At 34.8% G+C, this 22372-nt stretch overlaps 1 protein-coding gene across 2 annotated transcripts in view; it reads left to right on the top strand.

Moving 5' to 3' along the window:
• The first annotated feature begins 2477 nt into the window (after positions 1-2477).
• Positions 2478-22372, top strand: part of pcdh11 (protocadherin 11) — a 247973-nt gene continuing 228078 nt past the window's right edge. Inside the window, exons 1-2 of one of the 2 annotated variants that reach the window (XM_051127679.1) lie at positions 2478-2758; positions 3982-4018. In XM_051127679.1, coding sequence (XP_050983636.1) covers positions 4013-4018 — 6 coding nt within the window. In that variant the 5' untranslated portion in view covers positions 2478-2758; positions 3982-4012. The remainder of the gene's footprint in view (positions 2759-3981; positions 4019-22372) is intronic. The other variant, XM_051127683.1, reaches the window with a different exon arrangement.

Here is a 22372-nt window from a genome sequence, read left to right as displayed (position 1 = left end):
TAAAAAACATGAGGGAGCACATCTGGGGCCCAGCAGGTGTGGGATGTCCCATGAGAGGTTGTTGCCAGGTAGTAAACTTCTGGACCAGCTTCCCCCAGTGCTCACAGACATCTAGATAAATGTGATAATCAGCAGCAAGCCCAAAAAAGACCTGTTTGCCAGAGGGGTGTAATTGTGTACTCACCTACATTTTTATATAATTCTTACATACATGTAGTCTACCCTCCTCCTATTTCAGGGTAGAGATCATTTTTTAACCTGTCTGCCCTAAGGACGGTCTGTGTTTACAGTGTAGCTGAGGTTTATTTTTGGTTATGTTTATGATTACAGCCACCACTGCATGTTTAATGAAAAAAAAAACATCCACAAATTGAAATTCTGTTATTCTTTGCTTACCTTTAAGTTGTTCCAAACCCGTACAACTTATATTCTTTCTGTGGGACAGGAAAAAAGTCCATGTAAAATACAGAAGCGTCTAGTAGGCCACGGTCCCACTGCGTGCAAAATTCTCGCACATGCGCATTATAATAGACGCCTTGGTCGAGTTGTTCTTTTTCCTGCTTTGCCGTTTAGCGTTGTGACCTTGTTGTCTGAATTGAATGTGATGAGATAAAAAGACTGTACTGCTAAAAAAAAGGCACCATAGTACGGTGACCGGGAGGGGACACCTTCGGTTCACTTAAGTTTGTCGTGGCCACGACATATCAACTTGTGGGAACGTCATATTATGTCGTGGCCACGAGATCATTTTGTCGAGGTAACGACATCCTTATGTCGTGGCCACGAGATGCTACGATGAGGGAACGACATCCATTTCTCGTGGCCACGTCTTATTATGTTGACGAAACGACGTGCGCTTCTCGTGGCCACGAGTTCAATGCGTAAACAAACCTGCGTGACCATAGTAACCCGGGATTATCAGAGATAGATTTATTACCATTTTATTTTGAATTAAGGAATTACTATATTTCTTATTATAGAAATTAATACAATATTAAATTATAATATTATGCGATGCTGTCTATGCGAATGTTGTCTGTGCGCGATGTAGACAGCATTTAAAAGAAGCTGATCATTAATAAATATTACATAAAGTATATCAAATAGTCCTACAAACATTTCATGCATCCCACAGTCTTGTAATTCCATTAACTGATCCTCTTTTTTTCTCTAATATTTGTATCATTCCTTTGTATTCGTTATTTTTTTTTTTTTTTACCTTAATTTCTATCTCTTTACTTAAAGTTTTGAATGTAAATGATACAGTAAAAATTTGAATATGCTATATGACTGGGATTTTTACTGGAATGCAGTTTAAAGGTTGAATATATGACTATTATTAGGCTATTATTATTTTAATATTATTATTAAAATAATAATAGCCTAACCATAATAATAATAATAGGCTAATAATAAATTATAAGTGACTTATAATTGGCTTTATTTTTATTTTTATTTTGTATCGATTTGCCTAACGTTCTGTAGGCCCTATATGCTAGTATTTGCTATATTTTGCAAATACTGTAAACGACAATTATGCCAATAAAGTTTTGACAGAAGTTTTGATTGTATTTATGCCTGTGTGTGACGATAAATGATTTACAAATGAAACTACCTGAATATATAGGCTAGTCTATTAATTAGACGAAATAAAATAGAATATATGTCAAATTCAACCTTTAAACTGCATTCCAGTAAAAATCCCAGTCATGTAGCATATTCAAATTTTTACTGTATCATTTACATTCAAAACTTTAAGTAAAGAGATAGAAATTAAGGTAAAAAAAAAAAAAATAACGAATACAAAGGAATGATACAAATATTATAAAAAAAAAGAGGATCAGTTAATGGACTTACAAGACTGTGGGATGCATGAAATGTTTGTAGGACTATTTGATATACTTTATGTAATATTTATTAATGATCAACTTCTTTTGAATGCTGTCTACATCGCGCACAGACAACATTCGCATAGACAGCATCGCATTATATTATCATTTAATATTGTATTAATTTCTATAATAATTAATATAATAATTCCTTAATTCAAAATAAAATGGTAATAAATCTATCTCTGATAATCCCGGGTTACTATGGTCACGCAGGTTTGTTTACGCATTAAACTCGTGGTCACGAGAAGCGCATGTCGTTTCCTCAACATAATAAGACGTGGATGTCGTTACCTCGACAAAATGATCTCGTGGCCACGACATAATATGACGTTCCCACGAGTTGATATGACGTTCCCACGAATTAATATCTCGTGGCCACGACATAATATGACGTTCCCACGAGTTGATATGACGTTCCCACGAATTAATATCTCGTGGCCACGACATAATATCATGTTCCCACGAGTTGATATGTCGTGGCCACGACAAACTTAAGTGAACCGAAGGTGTCCCCTCCCGGTCACTGTAGTTTAGCTATTCAAATTACGTAAATGAATCTTTCACTCAGCGAATTACTACTAAATTCGCCAGAGTTCTGGTAATGCGCTATCGTTCCGTAAATTAATCAATTCTGAATGAGTGAATCAATTAAACAGGTTAGGTTCGCGATTCACTAAAGGAATTGTTTGTAGTGGTTTCTGAACTTAAGTAGCACTCCTAGAACAAAAGTTCGCTGGTTAAAGTGGATAATTACTTACAATCCATGAAACTAAACCTGCAAATGCATAGCATTTGTGAGGGAAGATGTTTATTTTTTGTATCAAATTATTATCGAAGTTCAACACCTGCGTATGAAGTCTGTCAAGGTAAAGATATCAAAACACTAACAGAGTATGAAATACAGATATTAATACAGAAAGTACCGCGACATTAGCGTGTTTTGTTGTTGTTGTTGTGTTTAGCATGTGCACCTTACATAAGCTACAACATGCTTTAGCATAAGCTAATTTCAAATTCAAGTTTTAAGTATTATAGAGGTATTGTAAAATGTTTTTTTGTGATTATCTGTAAGAAAGTGTCCAAAATTAATATCTTTTCTGATTTAGCTTAGACAGCAGTGGTCACCATTCACTTTAGTTGGAATGGAAAACAGCCGTGTGGATATTCTGCTATAAATAACTCTATTTGTGTGGAAAAACATAGATGTTTTGGAAGACATGAGGTTGAGTAAATAACGACAGTTTCATTTTTGGATGAGCTATTGCTGTCCGTTTGAGATAAACACAGACTACATTTGCATGAGGTTTTCATAAACGATGGTGTTTTTAAACAAATATGTGACACCATGAGAAGAATTATACAAATTTAAGTAAATGTTGCAGGTCATTTACATGTTACATGGGAGTCAATCAATCATTTGAGGAACACTCCAGTGTAGTGCTGCTGAAAAACACAAATAATAATGCAGCCATTTTTAGATTTGGAGAGTTTGTGTTGATTAAACCAACAATCAAGCTTGCGTTTGCAGGACTCTTGACAGCCACTGTACAAGCTTTGTTTACATGTTTGTCAAACACTAAAAGGACGAGGCAAGGGGAGCCAAGAAAAGTGCCACAATCTCATCAGCATTCCAGAGAGCTGGCTGGTCATATTATCCTTGATAAGGAAGCCTGGAGTAATTGGGGAAGATAACTTTTATTTCAGCCATCATTATCTCCCCTCCTTTCTGCTGAGTTTTAATTGTAATCATTTCCTCCCCAAAATATCATTGACTTTCATATTGTCTATGAGGTATCTGCAGCAAGATCTGAATAATATTAAGGTGTCTGACAAGGGGCACTGGGGAAGAATGGTTTGGGATTAGGAAAATTGAATTGACTGTGTGTATGGAAAGGAAACAGCATGCGGTAAATGAATTTTAGTGGTGTATATTGCATCTTAAATGCCTTTGTCTTGAAATAAACATTTTTTTCTTTGTCAAAAAGATAGTTCACCCAAAAATCTAAATTCTGTCATATTAAGAAGATATTTTAAACAATGTTGACATTGTATAAAAAAAAAATTTTTGTTTTGTGTGTGTGTTCCACAGAAGAAAGAAAGTCACACAGATCTGGAACAACATGAGGGTGAGTAAATGATTTTTTGTTTTTATTGTTTGGTAAACCATCCTCTCAAACAAATGAGAAACTCCTTAGAAATATTTCGTTAGAATTTGCTCATTTTCATTTTACACCAGGAAGATCTTGGGTGGATAATCAAGATTTTAGCTCACTTTTGTTATATGCAAAACTGTGGGCAGGATGTTATTCAAAAGTTCACCATTTGTATTCCATGGAAAAATGAAAGTCAGACACGTTTGGAATGACATGAGGGAGAGTAAATGATGACTGATTTTTCATTTTTTGTTGAACTAGTCCTTTAAAACAGAGCCTTTATGCTTGTACAATTACAAAACAATGCCAGGTTTATATGACTCGTGTCATTAATCACTTCAGGGGTAGCAAATGATCATAAAAGTCATGCCAGGCTCTGCGTGAGTGCTTTAGATATGTCGCACCATATGAGCAAAATTTATCAAGGTACTAAAAATCATACCAGTCACCTTCGACTTCACCCTGCTGAAATATGCACATGTCTGGAGGACACTATGTAAAGCACAGGGGCAGTAAATTAATTTTAGATTGCATCTAGAGGGCTACCTGGTAATTTTGGACTAAAAATAACTTGGAGGCACTTGACAACCAAGAGATCTTCAGCTGGATTGAGATGGAACATACATTGTAAAACCTGATTACTTGAGCTAAGTCAACTTGTTGAAAAGGGTTGTGGAAAAGAGGATTGTTTTGACCTTTCTCACCTCAGTTGTATACTCATAGCACAAGGTACACATACACAGTGAATGGGGTTACTATGGTGAACTGCGAGGTTTTTTCTAGTACATGGCAAATAAAATAGAAAGGCATTTTCCCACACAGAAATGGTGCTTTAAAGAGGGCAAATATGTTTTCTTAGTTTTCTAAATATGTTTTGAACGCCTACAGTACATATATCTACAGCAAGGACATTTTTTTTTTAATTGTATTAAAAATGTGTACATGTGTATTTATATGTGTGCATATACAGTTAAAGTTGCTGGTGTACAGTATCTGCAAAATGTTAAGTAGTTTACCAAAATAAGAGGTATCATACACAATGCATGTTATTTTTTTTTAGTACTAACCTGATTAAAATATTTCACATAAAAGACGTTTACATATAGTCCACAAGAGAAAATAATAGTTGAATTTATTAAAAAATAACCCTGTTTTTTTTAAGTGATAGTTGTTCATGTGTTCCCTGTTTGTGCTGAACATTTAAACTGCCTGCTATTCTTCAGAAAAATCCTTTAGGTCCCACATTTTTTTTTTTTTTTTTTTGCATTTTTGCATTTTTGTGTATTTGAACCCTTTCTAACAAACAAGACTCTGATTATGAGATCCATTTTTTCACACTGAGGACAACTTGGGGACTATCAGGGTAAATTTAACTTACTTTGTCTTCTGGGGGACATGTATCTTTTGTAGCTTCTGAAGGGCAGTGCTAAATGAAAAAAAAATATGATATTTAGGAAAACTAAGAAAAGATGTACACATCCTCATTCCGTTCAAAAGTTTACACCCCTGGCTCTTAATGCATTGTTTTTTTTTTTTGGAGCATCATGCACTGTAAAAAAACAATTTGTTGAGTCAACTTAAAATAATTTATAAAGTTCAGTCAACTCAAAAAAAGTTTATTCAGCTTGAAATGTTAAATTATACTAAGTGACAGCTTAGATATTTGAGTTGAATCAACTTAAAATTTTAAGGCAGCTGAGTTACTTGCCCATCTGTTAAGTTTAGCAAACACAAATATCTGTTACTTAGTACAACTTAACATTTCAAGGTGACTAAACTTATTTTAGTTGACTGAACTTAAAAATTTAAGGCAGCAGGGTAACAAATTATTTTAAGCTGACTCAACAAATTGGGTTTTTTATTTTTTAAAGTGTGGAGCGTTTAAACCTTCTGTAATAGTTGCACATAAGTCCCTCAGTTGTCCCCAGTGTGAAAAGATGGATGTCAAAATCACACAGTCATTGTTGGAAAGGGTTCAAATACACAAAAATGCTGAAAAACCAAAGAATCTGTGGCACCTGAAGGACTTTTCTGAAGAACAGCAGGCAGTTTAACTGTTCAGGACGAACAAGGGACTCATGAACAACTATCACTAAAAAACAAAACAAAAAAAAAAAAAAACACAGCTGTTCTATTCAGGTATTAAGAATCAAGTGTATTTAAACTTTTGAATGGGGTCATTTTTATAAATTCAACTATTGTTTTCTCTTGTGGACTATATGTAAACATCTTTTATGTGAAATATCTTACTCAGGTCAGTACTAAAAAAAATAACATGCACTTTTGTATGATCTCTCTCGTTTTGGTAAAATAATTAAAATTTTGCAGATTCTACAAGGTGTATGTAAACTCTTGACTTCGGCTGTACACACGCATATGTGTGCAAAACACAAAAAGATTTGTGAATGAGGCAATTTTTAGCAACCAAATGAAATTGCAGCCATCATTGCACCTTCTGTGCTTAATGAGGATTAGTTGAGTAATGCTTGGAGAAAAAAAGACTATTAATAATAAGAAGTGGGAAGTAGCTAGTAGTAAAAGATATGCAAAATATGCCTTTTTTTTTCACTGTATTGTTTTTGAAGCATTTGGAGCAGGCTGACTTTACCCAACAAGCTGAGTTGTTTAACCAAGCATTATACTGGTTTGTTTTTACAACAATACTAGCATGTTTTACCTCATACATTAATACTTCCAGATCCTCTAAAAAACACTGTTTACATAATGCATCCTTTGTTTTGGATGGATACAGTTCTTAATACTGAGTATTTCATACAGTTTTTATACATGTGTATAATATTATGTACATTTAAACTCATTTAGCAAATGTTAATTTAGAAATATAAACAAGCAAGTTTAAAAAGTAATTCAAGTGAACCTTAATTGACTAATTATAACCTACCCCTAAATTTACAGGAAACTGTTTTTTTTTTTTTAGATTATGTTTTAACAATTACAGTATATTATAAATCTTTAAATAAAATCATTTTATTTTATGCAAGGCATAAGCTGTGACCACAGTGACACAAATATTGCTGACTGACGACATCTGCCAGTTGGTTGCTTTGCATTAAAAAAAAAACAAAACAAAACAAAAAAAAAAAACATAAATACATAAAAAGATTTACAGCACAGTAATGACTTCATATATAAAAAACAACATACACAAACCTTTATTTCACTGAAGAGGTGCACAACTTCAGTTGTGCTGTTTCAACAGTCAGTGAGATTGACCTGGCCACTAACCCAGAGGCTGTGTAACACAAAAACTACTACACACTGAAAAATAACCCAAAACATGACCCCAAAATGACCCAGCAGGTTCAACCCAGCATTTTTTAGAGTTATAATATAAACATACACTGACATTATAGTGTTGATTTATTGTCAATAGTGCATTTAAATGCTGTTTCATATGCGCTTATCCAGGAAACCATGTCAAATAGAACTGAAACATTAAATTTATATCACAAAAAAAAAAAAAAAAAACACCTTGCAGAAAGGGAACTCCTTCAGTCTGCTACACACCACTGATTAGCAGATAGGGAGTGCACGCTTCTCTGAGTATGCAGATCAGCTCTCCACTATACATCGGGCGCAAGGGTGCCATGCTAAAAAAGGTCAAAAATGAAGGATGACTCTGACCTTTGAGACCTGCGGGTCGGACCAGCGATTCCTACGTACAGTGCTTAACATTTGCGTGGGCAGAAGTTCAAAAATATCTCGGTGAATTAGATTACGCACGGCTTTCCCACCTCCCCTGTTTTGTGTGAAATACTGTGTGTTTTTCGCTGCATTTGAATCATTCCCTTCAACTTGTCAGCACTTTGATTCCTTGACAGATTTCCTTGCTGCATTTTTGCTTCAGTGCCATCATACTCTGTTTTCTCCGTACTTTCTGGATCTGCCTCATGTCTCATCTGACATGTGCGCAGAGACAGCCCTCTGCTCATCTGCTGTTTTCCATATATCGTGTACAGGATTTGGCGATCTGCTATGCAAGCAACAGTGTAGACATCTTTCCTAACAAGTGAATCAGTGCCAAAAAACAACTGCATTGCATGCGTCCTATTGTTGGACTTTTTCTGGGAATGTTTGACAGGCAACAATTCTATTTTGGTCTTTATAATAAAGTCGTGTTTTGCTTATAAGATTATATTTGTGATACGTTTCCTCGCTCCTTTTATCGCAGCACATCAAATGATAATCTAAGGATTTGATAAAAACCAAAAGATGTCTATGTTTTTTTCCCCAAGCAAAACCATTCTTTCTATTACATGTCATTTGACAAGTGTTTGCTCCAGAATGTTGTCTCGTGAGATTAGAGAGGAGAAGTGAGAAATAGTCACACCATCAAATCTGGGGCACTATTTCACCTGCTGAAGTCTGCCGTCCCAAAAGTAAAACTTTTCTTCTTTGCTGCCTTGTTTTCTGTTAGTGATTACATGGGGTAAACAACAAAAAGATGCACTGCTAACTAATGCACTACGTACAGTGGCAGCCTGTAACAGCGAACCCAGATGCCAGTTAGTGTTGTATTCCGTAATGTTTGGTTTAATAATTTGAGAGTCATGGTCTGGTAAGACCAACAGAACTGACAGAATCAGTGCGCTTTCTCTAATAATGAACAAAGCTGTGTGGGTGTTTGGTGATGAATTCATAATGAACTGGCAATAACATGGGGTCGGCGAGGTGACTGTGACCAATATAAAGGCATAGCGCTCGCTTTTTATGAACGAAAGGAGTATTTCAAGAAAAACAGTTGTTGCGAGAAGGTAGGAGTGAAAATTGGTCCAACAAAAGTTGTCAGACGATTATTAGGATGCGTACTGTGAACCGCAGTAGATTTTATAAAACGAAAACCATATTCAAATCTAAGCACATAATTAATATGGCTGTCGATCAATTTGCATGCGATTTGGTTGCTTTGCAGTTGTCACTTCTTATTTCTTAGAGTTATGTTACTGCCAAACATAAGAGAAGGTTTACAGGCGATGTAGCACAATCTTACACAACTGCAGCTGTACCGCAGAGAGCACTGCAGAACGGGTGAGGGGTCAACACAGCAACAGTTGGGGAATGCTGCAGGGACGTACATAAAATTGGATCTGTCATTTCTGAAAATTGTAGAGTTGATTTGATCCTCCTCAGGCTAGACTTTGTGTAACCGCCGATGTCCATACAGGCTGATGAAGACAAATTACAGGTATTCTTCCCATGTAAAATAGCATTAAAAATCTTGTTTTTAAAAGCCTGTCTTAAAAGTTAATGCCACTTGATAATGTGGTAATATGCGCGATTTGCATTGTTAATCAAGTGATTATAGAGAAATAAAACAAACTTGATTATCTTGTTTTTTCCGTAACTCATTAATTATAATCATCTGTGTTCACAGCGGTAATTCATCAGACGTGGCTATACAGAAAATATATTACAATAAAGCAATAAGCCACAAAAGTGATTTGTTAGGCATGACAAAAAGGTTTTATAAAACGGTGGCAACAGCAGCATGATAAAAGACACTGATGATAAGTAAATAATTAACTTTATTATTAGTTTTATTATTAATAAAGATCACAGTAAACAATTGTTCCACCAAGTAATATAGTTCGTTAGCTTAGATGTAGGTTATTTTCAGATTCCATTTAGCATTTTGTGCATTAAAGGAAAATTTCTCTTTTCTTCTTTCTCATTTTTTTCTCCATGAAACACATAAGGATAATTTTACCCCCTTGTCATCCAAGATGTTCATGTCTTTCTTCAGTCGAAAAAAATTATTTCCAGGATTTTTCTCCATATAGTGGACTTTAATGGGGACCAGTGGGCCGAAGGTCCAAATTGCAGCTTCAAAGGGCTCTATACGATCCCAGTCAAGGAATAAGGGTCTTATCTAGCAAAACAATTGGTAATTTTCTTTAAAAAAAAACAAAAAAAAAAAAAAAAAACAAATGCTCGTCTTGCACTAGCTCTGTGATGCATGTCTTCACACATTACGTAATGTCCATCCAGGGCTCCAGACTAACATTTGAGGGCAGTATAAGTCATTTATTCATTAAATTACTATTGTTTTGCATTAATAAGTGCAGTTGCATATTAATTTCTTGTATATTATGCTAATACAGATTTGACAGTAAAGCACTAAGCTAGAGTTGGGAAGCATACAAAATTGACTTATTATCGTGCAAAATCTAATTTTTATAGAGAAAATGTATATATACTACTCTTATTAAATGTACCATTATTATTCTATACGGAACTGACCAACAACTTCAGTGACTATAATCGCAAATTTAAGCAAAGTTTGTTTTTTTTCAAGGCACTTTGTGACTCTTCCTACTTCATACACAAAAAAGTGAAAACTGACAAAATCTGGTTTCTTGATGATTTGATATTTTATAGTAGTGATTTTATAATTTCAAAGTATGAAGCAAAAAGTAGAAAATGAATGACTAATAAGCCAGTAAGGGATCCTCTGCATCCATCTACTGGTTTTAATTTGATGTGATTTGATTTTAAAGTGTTTACCACAAAGTATATTTTGATCATCCCATTAAAAATAACATTCAAAAGGAGAGCTTTAAATTGCTGGAAATAGTTGTGTGAAAAGCTTGAAAGTCATTAAAAGTGCTTGAATTTCTCTCTCAAAAGGCTGTACAAACCCTGAAATGAATAACGTAATAGCATTCGACTATTTCTGCCACAACACCATGGTATAAGTATCAATACTACTTTCGTTTTTTTGGCGTACGTCATCGCTGTTCATAACAGAGAATTTTATGCAGAATTTGAATGCATCTCACTAGATCTGCAGCCTTTTTATTACTTCTGCATTGAATTCAAACGCTTTTCACTAGATCTCACGGCACTGTGCAGTAAGCGTGTCTGTTAAAGCTGTTCTGAGCTCGGACAAGTTTGTTTGTGTTGTGGTCTGAGCTGATAATGTTCCTGCTGTGCATCTCAAACGAGCAGCAGGATTTTGTTTCGCTTTCGTTACGGTTTGTTTGCAGTTTGATATTTCTCATATGAAACAGAAATGGCAGCACGTATGAGTTGATCAACGTGGTGGTCACACCAGTGCAACTGCCCACAAAATTTAGTCGCTCCGGCAGGAAAAAAATGGCTGCAAAAATGGTCGCAGTCTGGAGCCCTGTCCATCTCATTTTCAACTTAAAGACAAGCATTTGTGGTTAAAAAGTTTTTTTTTTTTTTTTCTTGCTAGATTGTTTCACTAGATAAGACCCTTATTTCTCAACTGGGATCATGTAGATCCCTTTCAAGCTGCATTGAAATTGCAATTTGGACCTTCAACCCATTGGTCCTCATTGAGTGCACTGTATGGAGAAAAATCCTGGAATGTTTTCCTTAAAAACCTTAATTTCTTTTCGACTAAAGAAAGAAATAAAGCAATGAACATCTTGGATGGCATCAAGGTGAGTAAATTATCAGAACATTTTTATTCTGCAGTGACCTAATCCTTTAAGGCAGATTCATATAAGGACAACTCATTGTGACGGTAAAGATATAAAAGTCATTCACTGATGATCTTCATCTCTGCTAAACTCATTTGTCATGCCAGGTTTGACAAATTTGAAATTGTGTGAAATCATGAGGAATTGTACAAGTTTGGTCATGCAAAAATGTACGAGCCAATTTTGAACTTAAAAATAAAACAATCCTTTAACAAAACACTATATTAGACCATGATTGTAAAAATGAAACTAATGTAAGCTATAACTTTTCATATGAGCCAAGTTGTATGAATTCATGAGAGTATGTTGTCAATGACATAAAATGGCAGTAATTCGTACATAGTAACTGAATGTGCAATTTTGAATATGCTTAATAGGAAATGACAAGTACATAATGCTAAATTAAATTATATTGAATTCAACTGATGCTAAATGTAGAGGTGTACGTAAAAAAAAAAAAAAAAAAAGCATGGCTTTGAATGTGGTTCAACCAGTCAAAACAGTTCAGATTTACAGCTCAAATCAAGCATACAATAAGGGTGGTTTATTCCAGCTTTCTAGTCATGCAGGTCTAGCTGTGTTTTGGCATTCCTACTGCAGGGCATGAAACATCCAAAAATTCGGCATTGAAGCTTGACTAAGAAGCCTTTCCACAAGTCACATGTTTATCTGTTCAAGCTGTCAGTACCACATGCTGCGGCCCAGCCTAACATATGTACAGCATTTACAGACATTCTTCTTCATCTTTGTTCTTAGGCTTTTCTCTTTTTTCCATTTGAATGCTGCAACCGATGTGCAAAACAAAAGTGACAGAGAGGTGATGAGAAGAAGTGTGACATAAATGTGTAAATGGGGTGTGGATTTTTCGTCTTTTGTGCATTGTCTTTTTAATGCCTTATTTCTTATATTTAATTATTATTTATTTAGATGTCTTTTTTAAATAATAAAATGAGAGTTATACATTTGTCAGCTGCAGTGGTCACCATGCATGAAGGTTGTAAGGTAAGCCAATGTTGTGCTTGATTTGAACTTATAAAATAAGCTTACGTAATGAATTATGATCTGAAGACTGAAATCTGCATACATATGCAACACTTCTCCCCATTAAACACACACATGCACATCTTTACTGTGTATTAATACTGTATTTCCTTATTTCCTCCTATTCTACATAATATAAACATTCCAATTTAGTCTTAAATTGCAGCTAATTATGGTTAGTAATGTTTATTTCAAATATCCATGGAAAGTTGCATCATTAATAAATTATAAACAGCCGTAGTCACAGCAGATTTGACTGGAAATTCCTTTTGAAATGCAGTGAACAGATACACTCTTTATGCATGACATCCACTGTAATAGACAGATGTGTTTTAATGTGTCTTCACAAATGTACTAATAATTACTGAATAAAATCTTCCTTGGATTTAAACCACTGTCTAGAATACTTGCTTGAGTATATCCATTCAGTGCCGGATATAATATGGCATTGGATGGACAGCCCTGCATAACTGATTGCTCATAGAGAAAACCTGTTTCTTACAAAGCTACATTCGATCACTTCAAGAGCATCAAAAACGTATAAATCTGTGAAAAAAATGATGAGCTAATTATCTTGCTTATTAGCGGGGTAATTCTTATCTGCAGACAGAATGAAGTAAAAACAAGAGGAACAGAGAGAATGGAAATTGATGTTGTTGTTATTATTAGGCAAATCCTTAATTAGAACAAATGCACAGAATGAGGTTAAAGCCGGAATAGAAGAAAACGGCAAACTATGAGCTGTTCTAGAACAAGAATACATAGCATTTGCTATGTGTGACTTTGTCTATCAGATCAAGGGCTGACTGGGGCTAGTTGTCACAGAAAGAAGTAAAAAAAAAACAAAAAAAAAAAACTTCATTTTGACAGCAAATTTTAATTTAGTAATAGTCTTTTGAGTAAAATGCCATTTAGTTTTAGTCATATGTTAGTCATCTGAATTGTTTTAGTTTTAATCTAGGTTTAGTCAACTAAATATTATACGATTTTAGTTGACTAAATCTACAGTAGATTTAGTCGGCCAAAATCTAATGGGTTTATTTACAGTGTAATGTATTTATTAAGCATTTATTACATTTATCCGAACTCATAGGTTTGATATTAAGGTTCTGTCGTGATAGATACAGATTTAACTGCTGGGAAATGCAACATGACTTTATATTAAAATTAAATGAAACCACTTCTCATTTAAAAAAAAAAAAAAAAAAAAAAGAACTTTTTGAATTGTTAGGTCAACCTAAAATAATTTGTTACCTGGCTGTCTTAAAATTTTTGGTTCAGTCAACTTAAAAATGGTTAGTCAACTTAAAATGTTAAGTTGTACTAAGTGACAACTTAAATATTTGAGTTGATTCAACCTAAAATTTTAAGACAGCTGGGTAACTTGCCCAGCTTTTAAGTTTAACAAACCAATTTTTTTGTTTAGTCAACTCAAATATCTAAGTTGTCACTTAGTACAACTTAACATTTCAAGTTGACTAAACTTATTTGAGTTTTTTAGGCAACAGGGTAACAAATTATTTTAAGTTGACTCAACAAATTTTTTTTTTTTTTACAGTGTGGTCTTTTTTTCAATTAAATACCAATGGTTATATAGGCTAATTATGGATGCTTTATAACAACCAGATCCTTCATTATTTTAATTTTATTTTATTCTTCTTTAGATTTTTTTGGATTATTCTTTATTAGGGCTGCTAAAGTGATTCGGTCAAGAGCAGTGAGTGATTTTTCTGTCTTCTGTTGCTTAATTAATGTCAATGCTACAGACAATAGCAACTAAATTAGGCTGCTGTCCCTTTAAAACTGAATGCAATGTACTGATGCACATCCAATATTCTTCCAACTGTGTACATGTAGTACAAGATGTAACCGAGTGTGTTTACGTGAATACTTGTCGAAACAGACATTTTGACATAATTTTGCATGTATTTCTCCATTCCTGTGACGTGAAATAGTATATGTGCAAATTTAGTTCTCTTTTGCGTCGTCAAATGTATCCATGTGCCAGCTCTTCTCTTGCTTCCAGATATTAATATTTAACGTTTTATGAGACGTGCAGCAAACGTATGCTAGCTTATGTCCTGCCAGATGGATTAATAGGCTATGATACAGTTCAAATGTATGCGTATAACATTCTAACCACGCAGCAGATTGGTTCTAAATAAATCTTTTTCCAAGTCGTCCCTCCCTAACATTTTCAACTCATTTTTATTCGTTGACCAAGATGTCAGTTGATTTCCGTCATAGTTTTTGTCATTCAAAACGAGTTTTATTTTGTTATCGTCTCATTTTTGTCAGTGAAAAAAAATGTTGTTGATGAAAATTATGACGCAAATTATTCGTCAATGAAATTAACACTGCTATGAACCTTACGAGCGTTGGTGAATCCGGCTGTTAGAGAGGCCACACACTGACTAAAATTCAAAAAGTGAAAAAGCATAATAGCACCCCTTTATGTCAGTTTAATGTGCTTTAAATTAAAATGACATGCATAGCCAATTTGATTATACTTGTACTTATAAATTATGTAAAATGTTTGCTTTATTGCAACAATTTTCATACATGTTATTCATTTATTTACTAAAGAGTTATTTAGTAATACATTAGTAAATATGTTAGTCATTTATTTACTAAATTAAATGGTGTTATATCACATATATTTAGCAACATGCTCTGTAAGATATTGCCATTGACACTGGCCGTCAGAGAAACCATATTAGTCGATCAGTGGTTGTAATATGCAAGTGCTTGTTCTCAGTTTTAAAGAGTGTTAAATTAGAATCATTCTTGTGAACTCTGTTCCTTAACCTAAGATTATGCTGCGTTCAGTTTTTCACATTTTTATTAGGCACGTTGTCACATTTAATAGCTTGTATAATTTATTGCAGTATTTGTTAGCCAAAACAACAGTTTGTTACTTTAAATTTTTTGCTGTTTAATGAGTTGATTTGTTTTATTATATACTTAATAAATTGCATAATTATGTTATTTATATTTAGAGTAGCTAAAAGCCTAATATAGGATATTTAATGGCAGGCAACGACCCCATATAGTATGGCAGCATGCCCTGCTATTGTGTTTAGTGTACTGCATCTTTTTTCCTGGCCACTAATGGTGGAAAAGTTGAAAACATTGTTTTGTAGTCAAGGTATGTGCCTTCAGAGAAATTGACTTTCAAAAACAAACGCTGAGAAGCATTCAGCAGAGTGAAAGTGTGATAACTAGCCTGGCTCTCTCCTATATTTTTTCTTAATTTGTGGAGTCTATTGCTATGGCAACATATGGATGATTTTTGATTCATTTAAAAGGCACGGTTTATGAGAACATGTTGATGACGTGCCACGCAGATCCCACTCAGGCTAAACAGAGCGCTTCCTCGTTTTCTTCATCTCTTCCTGTAAAACGTGTCGGCATATGATTTATTGGCGTTTTGTTGTGGCGGTTTAAATGGGCTTACTCTATTAGAATCACAGAGGGCCGCATCTTTTCCTCAGTAGTGCACATGCGAAAGTAAGGCAGTCCCCAGAGCCTCTGTTTACCAACCAAGTCGGATTTACTCCTTTCATACCCAGACATACGGAGGCTCACCTTCTCCCCCGAGGCTTTCATTTTGTCTCACATTCTAACTCCACTCCAGCCACAATCCGCTCAAAACTTAGCAGACTGAGGGGCTTTTATGCAAATCTCTGCACCAAAAACATAGTTACAAGCCCATTCCTCATTCTCAGAAATACACACTTCAAAAAGAAGCCATTTAATTCTCTGATGACAAAATTGAGAACAGTTCCATTATTGCCCGTACCAGCTAGAGGGGACAACTTAAGGAGCTTGTCTGTAAACATAGCCGCACAAAACCACTCTCAAGGAAAGCTTCATCAGACAGGGAATCATTTGCATTCTTTTAAACAAACGTTTTGATGGCGAAACAAACAGGCCCGCTCTGCCATGTTTGATCTCCATCATTTTCACAAAGCGCTGACACTAAGTACGAAAACAACTTAAGGTCATTTCTCCGTGACTATGACAGACAATTATTCAGCTGCATTTTGTATGAGGAGCTATGGGGGCGGACACGGATGACGGGTGAATGGATACTGAGATTACCGCCGCGTTTCGGTGAACTGACCAAAACAAAGCCGGATTCCTCTCTGTCTAATGGTGGCCAACGGAAAAGCTTTTGAATCTGATCACATTGAGGATAAATGAAGCTTCTTGAAATGGAATGAGGGAATGTGGCACGGATTGCAAAACGGGGACCACGGGGAACGGTAAAAGGCTTCCGATGGCAGCCAGATTCATCAAGTCATTTATGCCGTTCCTGAAATATGTCAAACGGCCATTAGGAATGCTGTTCTGATTACTAAGAGGGAGAAAGAATTAAATGCACGAATTGAGGATTGTGGGTCATGAGCGCTGAATTTAAAATCGAAAAAATAGACTTGTAACTGTCCTAATCATCCAGGTCAAAATACTAAGTAGGCCTATATTCAGGCTGCACTAAGGCAACAAAAATCAGCATGTTCGAATGAATTATAAATACATTTTTCTTACCCCATTAGCACCTTTTCTTCAGGGATGTGCCCGAATACCATGTTTCGAAAGGAAATCACGTGAACTACCGAACCCATAAAGGGTATAAATACGAGATGAGAGGAAAAATTATATTTCAGTGCTTTCTTTTGCTATTATTTCATTGCTATTGAGATTCATGATCACACATACTCTGTGTATACTACAGACATACTAATGACATGTTTAGGGCCCTATGAAATGTTTTTCTCACCATATGTTTTATTGTTATCGAATTCTGTGTTTCAGCATGTCTAATTATTTGAATGCATACTTAATTTATTCAAATTTATTCTTAAAATAGCCTTATAAAAGTTTTTTTTTTACCCTCAGAAATTCTGTGTTGTGTATTTAAAATGTTCTTGTTATCAAATGAAGGCATAAAACATTAATTTCATTTGTCTTTTAATTATTGAAAATGAAGCAAACTTTTTTTTTTTTTTTTGGCAAACAAAGGGGAATTTACTGTTGTGTGATTATACCCTAAAAAATAATGTTTGTTTAATTTTAGTAGTAGTAGTAGTAATAGTTATATCTGGCACAATGTCTTCGTTAAACCGGACTTTTATTTTGACGGGTTGCCGTGTCTGCCTTTACATTTCTGTGTGTATATGATATAAGCTAGTCTTCCTAAAATGGAACGGTCAAATGCTCACGAAGTGACTCTCAGCAGATATTGTTCATGTATTTATGTCCTCATTTAGTGAGATGACAGCTGCTGAAATCACCGCGAGCGTCACGCGTGCTTCATTGTGTGTAGTAAACAAACCCGCTCGTCTGCTCCATTTATTAAAACAGAGATATGCAGAACATGCAGGATTCACATTTAAATGGTATTTTTGCGCCATAATATTTAGAGATATTAGTCCTTATTGTGGTTTGATTTAAGTGTAATGACCTACTTTTGATTAATTAATTCAAACTTTGACAAATTCCGTGACATTCCGTGTTATTCAGTAAATTCTGTTTTTATGACTGGATTCTGCGATTCCGTCCGCGTTTTCCGCATCGCGGAAATCATAGGACCCTATTTACAGCACAGTAAAGACTTTATAGATAAATAAAACAGATACAATATAAAGTACATTGTAAATAAAATGTATACAAACCTTAATTTCACTGAAGAAGTGCACAAAATCGGTGGCGTTGAGGGCTCACTCTCTCCTGAAGAGAATGAAAAGCTCCGACTGTAATCCCAACAGCTAGGCTGAAGTCTGTCCATGATGAGTTGTTTTGTTGTTGTACAGTTTTAGCAGTCAGTGAGATTGACCCAACAGCTGGGTTACACAAAAACTACCCAACACTGGAAAAATAACCCAATATAATGACTCAACAGGCCAACAAAAAATAACCCAGCATTTTTTGGAGTGTACCTTACTAACTATTAATAAGCAGCAAATTGGAAGTTTATTGAGGCAAATGCCATAGTTAATGGTTTGTTAATAGAAAGAACTGGACCTTAAAATAAAGTTTGACCAATTAAAAAAAAAAAAAAATTAAATCCACGAATTGGGGATTGTGGGTGTAATGCCAAGCCAGCAGAGGGAGCCATCACCCGAATACTGACTGCACGCTCCCTCTGCTGCTTCTACTGCCACTTCCTGTTTGGCAGTACTTAAGGACTCACCATGTGCTCACACCTTCGCGAAGTATTGCCAGTTTACCTGCCTTACCGAGCGTTTTCTGATTATCCTGATTTGTTTACACGTGTATGATTCTGCTTTGTTTTCTGACTACCGTTTTCTTGGATTTCCCCTATTGGATTGTTTGCCTGTGTGGACTGATATTACGGTTTGACATTATTGCCTGGTTTCTCACTACGTTTATCGGATTACCCCTGGACTGTCGAAAGATCGGACTGCTTTCTGGTTACCGACCCACTGCCTGGTTACACGTGTATGTTTTCTGTGCTTTGCAATAAACCTCCGCATATGGATTCTAACGCCGCCTCAGCGTCCTCGTTACAGTGGGTCATGAGCGCTGCATTTAAAATAGAAAAAATGGACTTGTAACTGTCCTAATCAGCCAGGTCAAAATACTAAGTAGGCCTATATTCAAGGCAACAAAAATCAGACTGTTCCCCATTGGCACCTTTTTTCAGGGATATGCCCCTATACTGCGTTTGGAAAGAAAATTACATGTACTACGGAACCCATAAAGGGTATAAATACGAGATGAGAGGAAAATATATATTTCAATGCTTTCTCTCAAAGTTATATTGTTAGGTAATTACACTGTATATAAATTGCAGGCATCAGGGACCTGCTATTAATATGTGGGGCAGTAAAATCACTTTTGTATGCGCATGCACTTTTTTCTTTCACTTTCGTGATTCGTGATCACACGTACTCTGTGTATATTATGGAGCAGCAGTACTTACCACACGTTTTACAAGATTAGATGTTTGTCAGTGGTGCTCAGTATCTGCAAATCTTTTGCCATCGTGCTATCAGCCATCTCTCTTTTGTGTATATATGGTACAGTAAGTGAAATTGTATGTACTGTGATGTAACAGGGTACCACTAGCAAACAGCTAACCATGTCTCTTTAGTGGCTCCGTAGAACTCGCCTTTCCGAATACGGATTTACTATTTGGACACATATCTAAACACAATATCTTGTTAACCCCATTATTTTAGATTAAGCATAAGCTAAATGTAATTTAATTCACACTCTTAAGGTTCAATGATTCCATGAAGAACCTTTAACATCCATGGAGCCTTTCCATTGTACAAAAGATTTTTTATAGTGGCAACAGTTTCTTAGATTTTTAAGCCTATTCTTCAGACTAAGGGGGAAAAATGGTTCTTTTAAGAAATGTTCACTGGGAGCCAGAAATGGTTGTTCTGTGGCATTGCTGCCAAAAAAAAAGCCAAAGGGAAAAAAGGATGTTAATTCAATATATTGCCTATATCCTTACACTATGTTTCTTCTCATGCTAATTATTCTTGTTTTATTTGTGACTCTGGACCATAAGATTTATTTGTGACTCTTAAGTCTTAAGAGAGACTTTTTTTATTTAGAGACTTTTTTTTATTGTTTTATACATCAAAGCTGAATAAATACGCTTTCCATTGATATATGGTTTAAGACAATATTTAGTGGGGATACTATTTGAAAATTTGGAATCTGAGGGTGCAAAAAAAAAAACTAAATATTGAGAAAATCGCCTTTAAAGTTGTCCAAATAATGTTCTAAGCAATGCAAACTACTACTAGTCTAAAATTAAGTTTTGATATATTTACAGTGGGAAATGTACAAAATATCTTAATGGAACATGATCTTTACTTAATATCCTAATGATTTTTGGAATAAAACAAAAAACAATAATTTTGACTCATATATTGAATTGTTGGCTACTGCTACAAATATACCCATGCTATTTAAGACTGGTTTTGTGGTCCAGAGCCACATTTATGTAATTTATTGTATAGAAAGACAACTGAAATTTTATTTTTGTGCTTTTGTGTATAATGTGATCATAACATTTAATAGCATGTCTTTTCCAGTCCAGAAGTACTCATATGCCATTTATTTATCAGTGCTGTGTATATTGTAAGAATCAGCTCTTTGTACTGAATGACTGACGGCTGCCAAGTGCAGCTTGTGTCACCGGGAAGCTGAGCCACAGCCTATCACTTCCAACTGTTCTTTCTATGGTCACACGACATGAAATCAATACGGTGCGTTCTGCAGCTGATAGGGACGCGGTGAAAAAGAAACATTCCTTCGAAGAGACTGCACTATATTTAAGTCCACTGAAGCACATAGCATGACTAACTTGACTAAACAAACCATAAATTATGCTTAAGATCAGGCAAGGTTTTTTTTTTAGCATCTTTCTTTAGCATTATTGTGACAAATAATGTCATAAAGACACTAATAAGTGGCAGACAAATATTAGGTAGGAGGCTGAACTGCATGATATCATTAGCAATCGTAGGTGTTTATTAAAAAGGTGGTTATTAATGTAAATTTATGGTAAATTTTGTCATTTATGTAGTAATCTGACATGCAAACAACTTTAGAGATGTTTATGAATCCTTTAGGTTCATAAAATTGAATTTATATAATTAATAGGTTGATTTAATTGTATAATTGTATCAATGTGACCCTGGACCATAAAACCAGTTGTAAGGGTGAATTTTGTAAAACTGAGATTTATACATCAGCTGAAACCTAAATAATTAAGCTTTCCATTGATGTATGGTTTGTTGGGATAAAACAATATTTGGCCAAGATAAAACTATTTGAAAATCTAGAATCTGAGGGTGCAAAAAAAAAAAAAAAAAATTCAAAATATTGAGAAAAAAACCTTTAAAAATGAAAGTTTTGATATATTTACAGTAGGAAATTTACAAAATATTTTCATGGAACATGATCCATACTTAATATCCTAATGATTTTTGGCATAAAAGAAAAATCGATAATTTTGACCCATACAATGTATTTTTGGCTATTGCTACAAATATGCCCATGCTACACAAATGTGCAATACATCACATTTATTTTATTTACCTAATTTGGTATTTATATTTATTTTACTTATGTATTTTTAAATTTTTTTTTTAGCTTAAGGGCTCATGGAACTACACAAATTCATAATATAAGGTGTTTGGGTTTCTAAAGCTGTACATATGTAAATACTTAAATGCTGTCAAGATACCGTTCAGAGTAAATTTATAGCATGCAAAAATGTGTAAACGCTATGTAAGGAGTGCTGCATTGAGATTTAAATGCTAACAGACAGCTTTGTCCATTTACTTTTTTTGGCCTTTTCATAAGTGAGATATTGTTTCCATCAGTCCCACTGTAAGATTTGCTGAAATAACACATTTTTAAAAGATTAATGATCACTATATATGGAAGCAGGGAACATTTAGGCAGTCTATTGAAGATATTTTGATCATTTGGGTATTGGCGATGTTCTGGAGGTTTAAAAGAACCGCTATATTTATGTTCAAAGGCTAAAAGAATTGAGATGTTAATGAATTCAACGTTTAATGTGAGGAACATCTGTTTGAAGCTCTGATTTATTTAGTAGTACACATCGATGGCTCATGTGAAAGATTTTAAATGTCAACGTAAGCGTCCCTCCGAGCATTAGACGAGACTGTTCCTTAAAAGCCGAAAGAAACGTAAAAGAGGCTAAAGTGATTTCAAGAATAAGACAAGCAGTCCCAGAAGACCCAGTTTAAGTAGGGCTCCTCATACGCGATACCTACAGTTGTGACCATTGTTCAAAATC

The sequence above is a fragment of the Labeo rohita genome, chromosome 14, assembly GCF_022985175.1.
Source record: "Labeo rohita strain BAU-BD-2019 chromosome 14, IGBB_LRoh.1.0, whole genome shotgun sequence".
Classification (NCBI taxonomy): domain Eukaryota; kingdom Metazoa; phylum Chordata; class Actinopteri; order Cypriniformes; family Cyprinidae; genus Labeo; species Labeo rohita.
The sequence above is the reverse complement of the archived record's forward strand: the minus strand, read 5'-3'. Positions and strand labels throughout refer to the sequence as shown.